The sequence below is a fragment of the Microtus pennsylvanicus genome, chromosome 12 (assembly GCF_037038515.1).
Source record: "Microtus pennsylvanicus isolate mMicPen1 chromosome 12, mMicPen1.hap1, whole genome shotgun sequence".
NCBI classification, from domain to species: domain Eukaryota; kingdom Metazoa; phylum Chordata; class Mammalia; order Rodentia; family Cricetidae; genus Microtus; species Microtus pennsylvanicus.
Window position 1 is genome coordinate 65056975 of NC_134590.1, and position 16286 is coordinate 65073260.

Consider the following 16286-nt stretch of genomic DNA (forward strand, 5'->3'; position numbering starts at 1 on the left):
TCTCAACTCAACAGACATTGTTACTGCCACAATCACAAGTTTGAGGCCAGCATGGTCTACAAAGTGAGTTCCAGGGCAGCCAAGGATACATAGTGAGACCTTGTCTAGAAAAAAACAAAAAACCACAAAACCAAACCAAACCAAAAGAAAAAACATGGAGAAAATACTGCAAAGTATGTAACAAAAGACACACAAACTAGAATGCGCGACTCCACAGCAGCACAAACTCCAAATCACTAAAGGATACCATGGCAACAGAAATGATTAGCAAGCTCAGAGTGCACATGATTGGTCAAGAAACAGAGCAAGGCTCACCCAGTCTCAACAGCAACAGGAGAAAAGCAAAACACACTGAGGAAATGCCTTCTTATTCATTGTTTATTCAGTAACAGTAGGAAGAATGCCATGGAAGCTGGCCATCCACACGTGCATGCGTGTATGTGTGTGTGTGTGTGTGTGTGACACCCTTCAGGAGTCAGTTATCCCCTTCCAACAGGTGAGTCCTGAGGATTAAACTCAGGTCACCAGGCCCAGAGGCGGGCACCCCACCAGCTGAGCGATTCTGTCAGTGCTGTCTTCTTCTTTGAGCCAGGGTCTTTCACTGAGCTTGGAGCTCCACTGATTGATTACCCTGTCTCCACCCCTACTCCCAGCAGGGACTGCAGGAATGCACCACCTTCACGAAGGTGCTGGGGATTAAACTCAGGACTTGGTGCCTACGCTAAGCACTTGACCTACTGAACCATTTGTATTCTGTATCCCCAGGCCCTTTGCATTCTGTTTGGCCAGCAGTCTGGTAGTGCCTGCTGATATCTATCCTGTGCACCCTTGTCACCCAACAGTTTCACTTTTTGGAAGCTGTGCTAAGTAAAGGCACACACCACAGCACTCTCTGAACAGAAATAAAATGTAAAGAATCTTAATGAGCCATCAGAAGGGGAGCTGACGGACACCCTGTGGAATTCTACACCACTGTTTCAAACTGATAGAGATCTATTTGAATTGGCACATGGGGATCTTCAAACTACCTGGGGCCAGAGAAAAAGCAAGGAGGTGCACACGGAGGCAGGCGGGGGAGGGGCCGTCCTCCACTTCAGGAATGGTTTGCAGATGTACCACTGGAACCGACTGTGTGGCTCTCTAGGGAAGTGATGAGACAGGGCTAAATTCTGCAACATATATCTTAGCATCATTTAAATACGTCACAGTGCTATGTTTCTTAAGTACATGTAATCCTCTCTGACAGCAATAGAGACAGATGTTGCCACATGGCTGCCTGCTCTCACTGAAACCCATGGCTGGGAACAGGAGGGTCCCTTGCGTCACATCAGAGAAGCCACCACATCAGTGCACACAGACCAACCTGGCAGGCAGCAATCAGAGAGGGTCTGGATCATTTGGCGCATGCGTGGCACAATCCCCATGAATCGGAGGAACAGAGCCGTCCATGGCGACAGGCCCTGTAAAGAAGGGACATAACTGCAACCAGGTGTGGAGGGACCAGGGGTCAGGTGCTTGCCACCCAACCAGGCTGGAAACCAAGCCACCCTCAGCTCCCAGGCTACGGGCAGCAGCTCATGGCCATGGACACCAGTGACTGCCCAGAGTACGACTTGGGCGTGAGGAAAGGACATCCGTGGGGTATCTGGGCATCCCCTCGCACTCAGCTCCCAGGTCTGCTCTGAGTCACGTGGTCAAAGACAGCGGGAGAGGGAAACGCGACAGGTATACCCGTGCTCAGTGATGGAGTCTGATGGCCTTGCTGGAAGCCCTCCACAGGTCCCTCATGTCATGTCAACCACTTCCTGGTGCTCGTGTCTCACACAATCTTCCGACCTCTGCATCTCCCACTGCCAGGCGGTGGTCAACTGTTCATACTCTTTCCACTCCATGGGACAATGTCAATGCCCGTGGCATGCACCTCTTTCTGTACTGGTGTCCTACCAGCAGTGGAAGTACAATCTTCCCTCTGAGCTCCAGAATCACCCACATGCCCACTGCCACCCCCACCCCTGTAGAGTCCAGCATCTCTTCTGTTTCCTCATGACCACTGTGGTGGTCTGAGTGAGAATGGCCCCCATAGGCTCAGAAGTTTGACTGTTTGGTCCCCAGCTGGCAGAATTTGAGGGAAGGATTAGGAGGTGTGGCCTTGTTGGAGGAGGTGGTCACTGGGAGTGGGCTCTGGAGTTTCAAAAGGCTGCACCAGACCCAGGCTCTCTGCCTACTACCTTCTATGGATTGGACGTAAGCTCTCAGCTGCTGTTCTAGCACCTGCCTGCCATGCCTACTGCCATTCTCTCGACCATGACAACCATGGACTCACCCTCTGAAACTGTAAGCAATGCTCCCTGAGTCATGGTGTCTCTTCACAGTGACAGAACAGTGACTCGGACACTACCTTTCCCTCACTGACAGTCCTATCTGTCCCTAGGCACTGGCTGCAGACCCCAGGGGCAATGGCTCTGCTTTCTTTCTCAGTGCGTGCATGCAACAAATCCCAGAGTCCTTCAAAGTAAGTTGCAAATCCATCCAGATCAGTTGTACCCTCCTGTTCACTTCCAGGGCCTCAGCTTCCACGTTTCCCTTCATGTCCATCCTCTGGGCAACCACAGGGGCAATCTACTGAAAACATCCCTTCTTCCTGCTGCTTCCCTACCCCGGCCCTTGGTGCCAACAGAACCAAGTTTAACTTTAACTCTTTCGTATATTTTAACCAGAGGAGCTACGCCTTATGGGTATCAGCTCTCCCCACTGCCCCTGCTCACCTGGTGACCTGCCTTTCTCTCTTTGAGTCCTGCTCAGCTCTGAGTACCGGGTGTGGGCCTCTCTCTAGCCCCAGAAGCTTCAGCGGTGGCAGAAAGGTTCTCTAGGTACACTGACTCAGGAGGACCTGATGGAGAGTCTGTCTCCTAGAAAATGGCCAGTAGTTTGGGGGCCTGGGAAGGTTGGCAGTCACCTGATTTGTCCCAGGGCTGCCGAAACCTGGGAGGCAAAAACATAAATTCATTCTCTCACAGCATTGGATGCAAGAAATCCAAAATCAAGGTGTCGGCAGGGCTGTGCGCCCCTCCGTGCACGAGAGGTGGATTCCTTGCTTCTTCCAATTTCTGGTGGCCTCAGGAATTCCTTCACTTGGGACGTCATCCTAACCCTGCCTTGCTTCTGTGTTCTTATATGGTGTTCTTGTGTGTGTATGCACACACATGTGTGTGCATGTACATGTTTCTGTGTCTGTGGGTGTGTATATGCCTATGTGTCCTTATAGTGTGTTCTGTTGTGCACATGTGTGTGCATGCATGTGCACGTGTGTCCTTGTATACTGTCCATGTATATGTGTTTGTGTATGTGTCTATGTGTGTATGTACCTGTATGGTATTTCATGCATGTTCACATGTGCGTGCACATATATGTACATAAGCCTGCATTTGCACATGTGTATACGTGTGTGTGTGTATGTATGTGTGCAATAGGGACCTGAATGGCTTTTCCATAAAGATTACATCTGTAGAGACCTTTTCCCAAATAAGGTCACACTCACAAGCACAGGGCATTAGGACATAATGCAGCCCACAGGACTCTGGTGCTACTGGTGCCTAATACTGCACTTGATACATAAAAAGACTCTGGTTCCCATGAATGGCCACCCAAGCAAGACTGATGAGATCTAAGCAGGGGGGAAAGTGGTTTGGAGAAGGCAGGTTGGACCTGGAGGAGAGGAGACAGACGACCACATTCAAACTCTGCCTGGGGGTGGAGAGCAAGGTGCGCTGAAGGCTCTTTCCTTTCAGTGTGGGTTCCAGGGCTGGCCTGCAGGAAGGCCCTTCCCAGCCAGGCTGGGGCCCGTCCTCTTTCCAGATGCAGGAGCTAGCAGGGGAAGGCTCTTCATGAGAGCACGACAAGAGCAGAATCTGTTCCTGAAACATCACCCACAAGGCACTGTCAGAGGAGTCCCATGTGGGAAGGGGGCCAGGTGCAAAAATGTCAGCCTTGCCGAGGAACTGAATCAGGGTTGTGACAGCATGGCCTGGGGAAATGAGTGCACTCCAAAGAAAATCTGACAGGAAAAGGGACAGGGCCTGGCTGCGGGCAGAAGGAAGAGGCTCACAGGAGGAGGTGGGTGCTAGGGCTCAGGGCTGGAGACACAGAAGACGGAGCCTGGAACCGGAAACGCAGCCCAGGGAACGGACCGAGTCTAAAAGGGAGGCAAAATTCAATTAGAAAACATAATCCTATTCACAAGAATGCTGGAACAATGGACATGTAGATAAAATAAAAGTTTAATCTTGTGACTTAGCCCTTGGGTCATATGGAGACCCAAATACAGAAACTAGAAGAATGCATCAGAGAAAATCTTTCAGCCTTGAGTTTTGTTTAGAAAAATTCCTAGAATACAAAAATGGAAATTATAAAAAGAAATCAATGAATTGGACTTCATCAAAAATAAATAAATAAATAAATAAATAAATAAATAGGAGGCGAGTGGTTTAACACGAACGCCACACAATTAAGAAAGCAGGCGCACAGGTGTGTTTGCTGAGTAGCCACTGAGGCAGGCTGTGTGTACAAAGGAGCTATATGAGATTCACTGAGCAATCCATTCATCACGTCTTTTTACGTGAATACCTGGCTCTTAGCAGCAGGTAGGATTAGGTGAAGGGAGGGAGACACACAACTGAATGACCTTTAAACGACCTTATCACCCCTGGAATAAGATTCCAACCCCTGCTGCAACTCCAGGGCTGGCTCCAGGGCATCTATGCAGAGGCCTCACATGGGTCCCTAGACTTCAGGAAGCTTCTCCCACAGAGCCACCAGCGCCACCCAGGCTTGTTATAGAAGTCAGCACAGGTACAGCACAGTAGGCGAGACGCCCATCAAAGGAGTAGAATAAAGAACCTTGACAGGAGGCAGCATGCTCTGGCAGGCCAGATACTGGCTCCCACCGCCGTGATTAGAGCTGCTCACACCCAGCTCTGCTTCTTCCTCCTGTCACCCAGCAGGGACACTGCTACCACAGAGTGAGTGACCAGAGAACTGAAATATGCACTTGGAGATGGGGTGTGACTTTGTGTGCCGTGTTCCTCTTTAGGGACCCCGAGTCTGTGTGAGGCCCTCTCCTCGTGCTGGAGAGCCAAGTGTGAGCGTCACCTTGGACATCTGTGACCAAGCTGCCCCATCTCTTCCTCCATATAATAGAGATGGCGAGGGTCCTCCACTCTCAGTTTGCAACTGAGTTGCTTTCAGAGTACCTGGTACCCAGTGTTAGCTGCTGTTGCCACGGGGAGAGGCAGGGCATCAGCAAGATGGGAAGACACACATTGCTGGGAGGAGGCAAGGTGAGAAAAGGCCAGGAAGCCCAGCTGCAGGCTGAAGCCCTTCTTGGGGTCAGTTTCTTTGACCAGAGACCACTCATGGCCTCAGGCATCAAAACTCCATTCCTCTTGGAGGGAGCACTCCCTTTATCTTTTTACCCAGGCTCCATTGCTGCCTAGCCAACATTTCTGGGTAACAGTCCACCCAAGGGCAGTCCCCACCTTGGGAATATCTCTTCCAGTTTGCACCAGGCTTTCCCGGTCTTTCCATGGCCCTCACAAATCTGAGAATAAACAAACTTAACTGAACACATTTGAGTCCCTGTAACACCGTGCATCTGAGCACCCCTGTGCCGAGCTGGAGCTGTGGCTTTACGCTCCAGGCCAGCACCGCTTTCTCCACTGTGCAAGAGACACTTCTGAAGCCCAGAAGAGTAACCTGGGGTCAACCGCTTCTGCTAGAATCAAGTTGGCCCCATTGCTAAGCTTTCATTAGACCTCGTTATCTTTCACTGTGAGGAATCCAACAGGAAGACTCAGCCCAAAACCCTCATACACTTTGTCTAACTGTGTGGCTTGTCCACCCACTATATAAGCAAAAAGGAAGTATTTGCAAAACAGAAAACGTGAACTGGGTCTAGAACTAGGTATCACTAAGTATCAGCTATAGGATTTAGTAACCCTCAAGTCGTTTGGTTACAGAGGAGATATGAGCCTGCTTTAATTATTAAGGAGGTTTTAAGTTGTTCAGAGTATGGGTAAAAATAGGCAGCCCGATTACATTACAGACACACAGCATGCTAAAAATATACGCACACCCCTCAACTTGATCTAACTATGGAAAACTTTTTGGCTATGAAGGTAAATTTTGAGAAAACGACCGGCAAAGCTCAAGTACATTGTTTTCCTAAACCAAAGCAATGCCCACCTCTTAGCTAGCCTGCTGGTGTATTTCTGGATTTTATGAACTGCGACAGCGAGGACATCAGAGTCAGTCATGAGTCAGCCATCCTCCCAAAGCATCATTCTTTGAAAGGGTTCATTCACACAGCCAAAATACAAGCTAGCAGGAGAAAAGGCTCCGAGGCAGAAGGAAGAGGTAAGAAAAATGTGTATAGAGAGGACATATATCACCCTTCCTCCTCATGACCTTTTCTCTCTCAAGAACACCAGTGACAAGCCGATGGTACCTAGATACCCAGCGGTCTGCCTTAAGAAGGCAATGCTACGTTCTTGGCATGCATTTCCACAGCACTGCAGCACTACTGCAGCGCATGCTGACCCCCAGACCTGTACATCACCTCATGTGTCTTCGCCACCTTTCATTTCATCAGCACCGCTGAGCATCGGATGACCCATGGCACATGCCCACCAGAGTCCTTTCTGATACACAATAAAACAGAACAAGACACACACCCCCGTCCACTGGGTGAACCCACCAAGACCCAGAAGATTCGTCTAGACCTACTGAGTTAGAATAGGCACCTCATATGGTTTGGGATTTAACACAGGCCTCCAGGGCCTCAAGGCAGGGTCTCCCCACTCCCTCACCACCTCCAACATGCCAAAAGCCCATTGTCTAGGCAACACCCCCAGCAGCCCACCCGCCCAACTCAAGGAGTTACCAGGTCTGTCTGACCTTGCCAGGTAATGGAGATGGGGACCGACTGTTGGTAGGAACGAAGGCAGAGGTGACCCATCAAGTTTAAACACATCTCCCCCTTCAGCTGCCGGCTCAAGGCAGGAGGGGGCAGTTCTCAGGGCTGAGGAGGCCCTAAGGCTCCTCTGGCTGGGGAGTTTCCCAGAGTGACCTCAAACTGCTTACTCAGAGCACAGGCAGGCTGGAGAGGGCTTTTCCTGTGACAGCCACCACTGGAGTTTAAAACCCCCTCTCCGTGCTGGGAGCACACACACACACACACACACACACACACACACACACACACGTGCCTGCTCGGTATCCACTCCAGAGTACATCTGCCTGAGTAAGGCTCTCAACTCTAAGTCGCACAGACACAATCATCACCCTTGAAGCTCTGCTGACTGCATCTTGGGCTGCTAGGGAGAGGATTCTCTCTTGCAGCCTCAGTAAAGGCTGGAGCTTGCCTTCCTCCACTAAAAGATGGCTGGTCTCTATCTAGGTTGAAATCTAGTGCCTGAGCTTTCCAGGGCCAGTCTCCAGCAGAGAGGGGAAGGTGTCTCCCTTGGGACACCAGCCTGGGCAGAGTCCTTCCTGCTGCTGAACTGCTGGCTACACACAGGGTGCGAAATGCCACCTCCTGTCCGACTTCTAGCTAAATCCTTTGTCCCGCGTGTGAGGGCAAAGGGGTCTCGACCCAAGACTGGGGCTAGTGTAGGGGCAGAGCTTCGAGCTCAGCCATCCAGGCTGCTCTCCACCTAGGGCTTGAGGAAGGCAAACGTAGCTCAAGCGACGGGTTGCCCCGGGGCCCTCCTGCCCAACCCGTCAGCCCGCCAACTCACCCCAGGGAGGGGCTCTCCGGAGTGGACGTGGAGCTGGCCACGGGGTCGCGGGGACTCAGCCAGCTGTCGCCTTCCCGCGGCGCTCTTAGCGCGTCCCGGTGTAGTGCTGGCTGCAGCCAAGCTGAGCCGGCGAGGAGGGCGGTGCTGGGTTTGAAGATGCGCTGTGCCGGAGGCCCGCCTCCCCGCCGCGCCCGCCGCTTCAGCACCGCGGACAGCGGCCAGCCCCGCGCAGGAGCGGCCTCGCCCGGAGGCTACAGACACCCGGCTGGACAAAGGCGAGCTCTCCTGGAGGGACGCGCGAGGGCGGCGAAACCGCAACTCGGCCTCTTAAAGCGTGTCTGCTTGGTCGGGAACCGGACCCGGCACCCAGGGCGTTATCTGGGTCCAATCAAGGCCGGAGGAGGGTGGCCCCTCGCGTGGGTCCAGCATGGGAGGAGCTCAGAGAAGGTCGGTGCTCAAGCCCTCATCTCTCGTTATCGCATATTCTGGATCTGTCTTAAGAATTAGAGGCTGGGAAAAGGGGTGTCAGGGTTCCATCCGTCCTGCAATTTCACTTCCTCCCACCCACCGCCCCATCTTTGGTGTCAATCAACCAACAGATGGAACTGCTAGAGCTTGGTGACATCACCCAGAGCCACTTCCACGTTGTTTTCATTTCTGTTAAAATCCCTTCTGCTGTTTCTTGTTCCCAACCAGAAGTTCCCGGATGAGATGGTGGTGTCCTTGTTCTGACTTGGCTCCCAACACAGACCAGCAATGTGACCTTCAGCTTCCTTTCTCCTCTGGAATGGGTGGGTGGGTAGAAGTGTTGTGGCTCCAAGCCAGAGGAAATTCAACCAGCCTAGAGAACCCACAGTTGGTGGGTATTGCGGCGCCCCACTCCCTCCTGGCTTCTCTTAATCCCTCCAGAATAGAGGCAAGGAGAATCCTTCCTTCCCTGAACTAAACTGGCAAGTCCTGCCCAATTCTTTTCACGGAACCACAACTTTTTTCTCTCATTAGTTAAGAACCAGAAGCATTTTTATTTTTACCTCTGGCCGACATCCCTGCCTTCATTTGAAGGGGGAAGATGGAACGCAGCAATTTAAAAGTCTAGGCGCATAAATCCTGTCCAAGCGCATGGATCCTGCACAAGCATCCAGTCAGTGGCTGCTAAGAAAGAATGTGACCTGAAACATTCAAGAAGGGCACAGCGGGCCCGGGAGACAGGGTCCCAGGCAGAACTCTGAAAATTACCTCACCACCCTCTCCCTCCCTTTTTAAAAAAATAATAATTACTGTCAAGACTCAGAAGGAAGAAATGAAAGTGTGCCCAGAGCACCAGGGTCCATGGGCTTCCTGCTGCAGTCAGCATAGATTCTAGAGGACAAGGTGCCAGGTGGACATGGCATCCCAGTCTTTCTTTGTGCATTTCCTTATTTGGCATGGGATGTCAGGAGCATTTTGTGGCAAAGGATCCCTTCAATTTGTTCCTTTGTCTAATATATGGCAGGCTCAGCATTTCCCAGCATGCCTGCAGCCTCACATCAAAGACCAGCCAGGACCCCAGAAAAGCTCACTCTCATATACATGCATGCATGCACACACTAATGCATGTGCACACATGCATGTGCACATATGCACATATAAGCGCAAGCATGTGCATGCGTGCACACACACAACCACTAGAACAAAGTTAAAAATGTATGACCACGTGTCTATATTTGTACTGGGCACCAAAAGGTTCAAGGTTTGAAACAGAAACAATTCAACGATACAGCAACATTTAAATTTGTCTGGTTAGTCCATGATTTTCTGATTCCGGAAAAGCTTAAAAACAAGAACACACATCCCTGATTCCCACCCACCAGGCTGGAAGACACTGCTGTGCAAGGCCCTCTCCCTCCTCCAATCCCTTGCATGGGGCAGGGAGCAGGAGATGGAAGCCCTCCGACTTCTCCATAGGCTTTTCCTCCTTCAATCCCTTGTATGGGGGAGGGGCTGGAAGCCCCCTGACCTCATCATAGGCTCCATTCTGCTAGGAAGACAGGGTTTACCAGTGATGTTGACAAGCAGTAAACCATGCCCACCAGACTAGCCTATAACACCATCTCTACCACAGATGTGCTAAAACCAAGACAATTCCCAGCCAGCTGTGCCAGCCTAGCCCTGCTGCCTCACTTCCTGTTGTGCTCTGAGCACCCACGGTTCCTTTTCTCCCCCTCTCTGTACTGGCTGGTTTTATGTTAACTTGACACAAACTAGAGTCATCAGAGAGGAAAGAGCTGCAGTTGAGGAAAAGCCTCCATGAGATCCAACTATAAGGCATTTTCTCAATTAGTGATCAGTGGGGGAGGGCCCAGCCCATGTTGGGTGGTGCCATCCCTGGTCTGCTGGTTCTGGGTTCTGTAAGAAAACAGGCTGAGCAAGCTAGGGAAGCAAATCAGTAAGCAGCACCTCTCTATGGCCTCTGCATCAGCTCCTGCCTCCAGGTTCCTGCCCTGTGTGAGTTCCTGTCCTGACTTCTTTGGTGATGATCAGCAATGTGGAAGTGTAAGCTGAATAAACCCTTTCCTCCCCAACTTGCTTTTGGTCATGGTGTTTCCCTGCAGAAATAGAAACCCTGACTAGGACACCCTCATAGCCAGGCCTTCCTCAGCCCGTCCTGTCCTTCCTTTCCCTAGCATGTTTACAGGATTCCAGATCGTCCACAATGGTGGAGGCCTGTCAACTCCCATGCAAGTGCACAGGCTCAAATTTCTAGAATGAGCAAACCTAGAGCTGGGCAGACTGGGAATGGCAGAATTTAAACCGTTCTTTGGGACTTCATCTAATTCCTAAGTCTAACCACCACCACTCTCTCTCCACTCCCAGTAAATACCCTGGCAAGTCAACCTAGAGAAATCTGGATCAGGTCTGTCTTCTCAGTAGGCAGGGAAGAAAGAGACTCTAGGCTTACAGAAACCAGGTACAACATGGCACTCTCCAGGGTCCTTAAAGGACCTGGGAAGGTATTTGGAAGTAGGACCCTTCTAGGAACCCTCCAGACAGGCAGAATGGCCTACTGTACCCTAGTCGTGCCTCAAAGCCATAGCTGTGGTCAGTGGCTATAGCAACAATGAGAGGGACAGGTGAGTCATGTCAGCCTTGTGCAGAACTGAAAGGGCCTTTTACCTGACGTGCCGCTATTCTAGGACCACAGTTCTGTCAGCCAGAGCTTGGGAAGGGTCACAAGTGACATGAACACCAGGTCTCCCTGCTCTCTGTACCTCAGTTTCCATGTGTGTAAGAAGACACAGGATTGGCTGACTTCTGCCATGCCTTTCTGCTTTTAAAACCCAGTGCCTTTGGGACTGTGGAGATAACTGAGTCAGCAAAGCGCTTGCTGTCCAAGCAGGAGGATTTGAACTCAATCCTTAGCACCCATAGCTGGGGATGGGGTTTGCATTTATGATTCAAGCACCAAGAAAGCAGAGACAGGCAGATCCCTGGGGCTCAGTCAGCCTAGCCTAGCCGTGGGTCCCAGTGGGAGATTTTTGTCCCAGAAAACAAGGTGGATGACACTCAAGGACCAACCAACACCCTAGATGGACTTCTACACACACACACACACACGAGAGAGAGAGAGAGAGAGAGAGAGAGAGAGAGAGAGAGAGAGAATGGCAGAATGGAGAAAAGCCTTGGCAGTGTTAGAGATGGGTGCTGTGGGGAGGGAGTCTATAAGCTGGAACATCCTGGAAATTGAGAGTAGCTGATAGGGAGGTCTGCAAGGCAGAAAAGCCCGGGAGCCAGTGGGGGCTGTGGTGTGTGTCACAGGTAAGCGCTAACAGGGGACTAAATGCTCCCTTGTCTGAGGTAGGGGTGGATAGAGGCAGCAGTGGATGTGGTGGCTTGGATGAGAACAGCCCCAGAGACTTGAGTGCTTGGTCACCAGGGAGTGTCACTGTTTGACAGGGTTAGGAGGTGTGACTTTGGTGGAGAAAGTGTGTCACTGGGGGTTGGCTCTGAGGTGCCTCCCTTTCTGCCTGTGGATCGGGATGTAGCTCTCAACGACTTCTCTGGCACCATGTCTGCCATACCTGCTACCATGCTTCCCACCACGGTGATAACAACTAAACCCCTGAAACTATAAGCGGCCCCAGTGAAATGCTTTCTTGTGTAAGAGCTGCCTTGGTCATGGTGTCTCTTCACAGCGACAGAGCAGTGACTAGGACTGTTGGTCCCGGGGAGCAGGGTACTGGCTGTGACAGGCCTGACTGTGCTGCTTGGGCAGAAGGGATTAGGAACACAGCCGGATGCTCTCAGCAGGACTTAGTGGACAGTGCTGACGGCAATGTGGACTGTGCGGTGCCCAGCTCAACAAGTTTCAGAGAAAAACATTGGCGTGCGACTTAGAAATCTTTCTTGTGATATTTTCACCAAGAATGTGGCTCCTTTTTGCTGTTGTCCAGAAAAATCTGCCTGAAGAGTTTTTGGATTAATTGCATTGGCAGAGGAGATTGGTGGGGATGGAAAATGGTGAAGCTGCTGTATCTTGATTCCTGAAAATAGTTACCCTGTTACCTGGCCATTCCAGGCCTGGACAATTACATAAATATACGCCAGGGGACTGAAAGCAGGGGCTAGAGAAGTACCTGTGTACCAGTGTTCATGGCAGCATGGTCCATAGAGCCGACATGCTAATAGAACCGGTGTCCACTGCAGACGGATGGATAAACAAAATGTGACTCAGCCTATCAAAGGATGTAAGTTCTGGTATGTGTTAGAACATGGATGAACTTTGAGGCCCCAATGCCACGTGAAATAAATCAGTCATAGAATGACATCATAGGATTCACTCAGGTGAAGTTCCTAGAGAAGCCAAATCCACAAAAGTAAACAGTAGAATGGTGTTTGCCAGGGGCTACTGGAAAGAGAGAGTGGAAAGTCATTATTTAATGGGCACAGAGTTTTAGTGTTTCAAGACAGAACAAGGTCTGGGGTGGGTGCAGATGAGGATATTAATGTACTGAATGCCTCTGAACTTGCCCTTTTAAAGACTGCTAAGATGACTGGCAGTTGATGGCTGCTGAGGGAGGAGGAGTCATTTTTCTCTGGGGATGTGGCCACCGGTAGGTTGCTGATGCTCATCCAAGCACTACCAACTGGACTCAGTGGGCTATAAAAAAGAGGAAACATGAAGGTCTGGGGAGAAGGTGAGGGGCAGCAGAGGGAGAACACAACCAGGATACAGCATATATACATGTGAAATTGTCAAGGAATACACGGAAATTAGAAATGGTTAAAATGGTTGTATGTATATATGTGTGGTGTTCACGCCTGTATATGCATTTGTGTGTGGGCACAAGCAAGTTCAGGTGTATTGAACTGCCTAAACACTGCCTAAACACTGTCAACCAGTGTCTGCCTAAACACTGAAGCAGAGAATGCCACCGAACCTGAAACTCTCTGGCTCAGCTAGCCTAGTTAGCCAGCATGCCCCAAGGATCTCATTTTCACCTTTCGAAAGCACTATGATTTTACAGGTGAGCTGTCACACCCGTATGTCACACCTTTATATCAGTTCTGGGGGCCTGAATTCCAGTTCTCACACTCTGAGGGCAAACACGTTATCCACTGAGCCTCTCCTCAGCCCCTTATCTATGTATTTGACTGCAATAAAACCTTTTAAAACCAATGATTGTCTGAAGTACATATATTAAGAAAGAGGGAAAGCAGGGCATGGTGGCTGTGGTGGTTTAAAAGAAAATGACCCCCACAGGGAGTGGCAGTATGAGGAGGTGTGGCCTTGTTGGAGGTCACTGTGGAGGTGGGCTCTGAGGTCTCCTATGCTCAAGCTATGCCCAGTGACACCAGTTGCTTCTGCTGCCTGCAGATCAAGATGTAGAACTCTCAGCTCCTTCTCCAGCACCATGTCTGCCTGCATGTCACCATGGCCTGCCATGATGATAATGGACTAAACCTCTGAAACTGTAAGCCAGCCCTATATAAGAGTTGCCATGGTCATGGTGTCTCTTCACAGCAATAGAAACCCTATGACAGTGTCATACACCTTTGATCCCAACATTAGGAGGCAGAGACTCAATGCCATCCTGGTCTACATAGTGAGTTCCAGGTCAACCAGGGCTACACAGTGCCACCTTATCTCAAAACAAACAAACAACAAAGAGTGGAAGAAAATGTCAAATAATAGTGAAATATTAAAGCTATTTCTTTGTAAATGAGCATAAGCTTAATACCGTTTCAAAACTTGTGATACATAATAACTAAGAACAGGAAAAGCAAGTCCCACCGTTACAAGATTTTGCAGCCTGGGCTGGCGTTTCCCCCCACAGCCACCAGACAGCTTCCCAGGAGCGCAGACCTGTGTGGCTGTATTCCCAGCCTCTTGGAAGTGTTTACAATTCACCTCCCAGCCTTCAAGAAGCCAGTGGACGGTGATAGCAGCAAAGAACATCCTAGAGATGTGATGCCAACTCGAGAGACCACAGACGGCTGAGGGGCCAAGAGCCTAAGAGGGGCTAACTTACCAGAGCTGGCTGATGGGCCAAAGGCTGATGTCAGAGCAACTATAACCTCAGTGTTTAAGGAAGAAAAAGCAAAGAAGAAAATGAGTAAACAGATGGAATGTTCTAATGTGCCCGGAAACAAAGATGACCAGAAATTCGAGGACATGAAAGGTTTGAATCTAAGAACTCATTGAACAAGAGCAACAGCAGAATGAAGAGAGCTGAAATAAAATTTAGCAAGCTAAGAGACTGGACAACTAGAACTATTTAATGAAAAAAAAAGAGTGGAAAACTCATAAGAGTGAGAAGGAGACGTGGGAGACACAGACGGTCTGACGTACGTATCAGAAGAGAGGAGAGTTCAGAAGCAGCTGTGGAAGAAACAGCAGCCAGCAATCTTTTAAAATCTTGTGGAAGACATTAACTGAGAGATTCGAGATGCGCAGAGAGCTCTAGGAAAAGAACAATGAAAAATCTTCACCTGCAACACACTCAACACATCACAGTCAAAATTCTGAAGGTCAAAACAGGGAAACTTTAAAATCAATGGAGAAAATTGAAACACTAAACAAAACAGCATGGGCTGAGTGTCCCTTATCCAAATGTTTGGACACAGAGATGTCTCAGGTTTCAAAGGTTTTCAGATCTTGAAACATCTGCATAGACGACGGATTAAGTAATAACCCTAATCTGAACATCTGAGATCCAAAGTGAGCCAAAGTCCCAAACATGACATTAGAATGGCTTTGGAATTTGTCTTTTCACATAGGGGTGCCTAGCCAGGGCGTAAGCTTAAAGAGACCACAGGAGGTCTGGCTATCACCTCCTCCCCACACACCTGTTTTTGTCTACCTCATTTTCTTTGTTTATGTTCATTGAACATGGTATTATGTTACAGAAGGATTTTTATACAATGGCATTTCTATGTTAGAACTACTCTTGATAATGTGTGTGTGTCAATAGTTTGCGTGTGCTGTAACAAAGCTTGCCAGAAGATCAGAATGCGAAGCTAGTCATACTAGGTAGCCATAGAGGCCAGGCAGCAATGGCACACACTTTAATTCCAGCACTTGGGAGACAGAGGCAGACAGATCTCTGTGAGTTCAAGGTTACCCTTGTATAGCCCTTGAATCACTCTAAAAGAGAAACAGAGCCAAATGGTGGTGGCGTTGGAGACAGAAATGATATGGCTCAGCGAAGAGAGGAATATAAGGTGGGAGAAGACAGAGTCAGGATTCAGTCTGAGGATTTGTTGAGACATTTGGTCTGAGGATTTCGCAGAGTTAAGAACTAGAGGCTGGCTGTACTGCTTCTCTGATCTTTCAGCTTTCACCCCCTAATATCTGACTCCGGGTTTTTATTATTAAGATCAATTAGAATTCACGCAACAAATGTACTTCATTTGAAAGCAAGATGTCATTAGTAGCATGCCCCTGTGGGCATATCCGGTAGCAGGCGGGGTCCACAGCTGGGTAAGGCTGTTGACGATTTTACTCCACCAAGAGTGCTATGAAACTAGGAAGAAGGCATCCTCTTCACTTCTGGCTTGATTTCTGTGTTCTATATCCAAAGCGTGTGTTTGATATCTTTGGAGTCTCCAAAAGTAGGGTCTTACCATCCAGGGGCACTGTGGGAGCCAGCCATGATAAGCTAAGTCTGGGCAGGTCATCCAAAGGAAGTTCTTTACTTCCAACCGTTATCACCTGCCAGAGTAGAACTCGGCCCTCCATAAATTTAATAAGAGGCCTGAGTCTCAGTAGTTTACCCTGAAGCAATACCTGGTAGCAGGAAAAAAAACCCACAAACCAAGATAACCAGAGCCCAGCCCAAGAGCAGACCATCCAAAGGAAATACCTGACATTCCAACCTCTGTAGATAGGATCACCTGCCAGCACACCTCACCAGGACACCCCTAGACAAATGTCAGCCAATCAGGGGTCCTGAACCTCAGAGACCCCTCAACCCCTCCCTCCTTTACTACTATAAAAACCCAGTTCTAACTGAG

At 49.7% G+C, this 16286-nt stretch overlaps 2 protein-coding genes across 7 annotated transcripts in view; one reads left to right on the forward strand and one right to left on the reverse strand.

The window, feature by feature from the left end:
* The window catches only part of Osbp2 (oxysterol binding protein 2), a 160812-nt gene that overhangs the window by 58261 nt on the left and 86265 nt on the right, over positions 1 to 16286 (reverse strand). Inside the window, exon 1 of one of the 6 annotated variants that reach the window (XM_075944085.1) lies at positions 7794 to 7957. The exons of the other annotated variants lie outside the window; for them this stretch is intronic. The gene's annotated coding sequence lies outside the window, so the exon portion shown is untranslated. Of the gene's footprint in view, positions 1 to 7793; positions 7958 to 16286 lie in introns of those variants that run through there. 6 annotated transcript variants of the gene reach the window in all.
* On the forward strand, positions 1584 to 10352 carry LOC142832934 (uncharacterized). Its single transcript, XM_075943771.1, has 6 exons — positions 1584 to 1619; positions 2269 to 2334; positions 2432 to 2512; positions 5090 to 5221; positions 7698 to 8240; positions 8490 to 10352. The coding sequence occupies exons 1-6, from the start codon at positions 1584 to 1586 to the stop codon at positions 8523 to 8525; spliced, it is 894 nt and encodes a 297-aa protein (XP_075799886.1). The 3' UTR covers positions 8526 to 10352.

Excerpts from the sequence above, each read along its gene's own strand:
- LOC142832934 (XM_075943771.1), top strand. The coding sequence starts at position 1,584 with ATGGACACCAGTGACTGCCCAGAGTACGACTTGGGC. Across the intron at positions 1,620-2,268 it reads GCCCAGAGTACGACTTGGGC|CACCTGCCTGCCATGCCTAC; the intron begins GTGAGGAAAGGA and ends CTGCTGTTCTAG. Across the intron at positions 8,241-8,489 it reads ATGGGAGGAGCTCAGAGAAG|AAGTTCCCGGATGAGATGGT; the intron begins GTCGGTGCTCAA and ends GTTCCCAACCAG.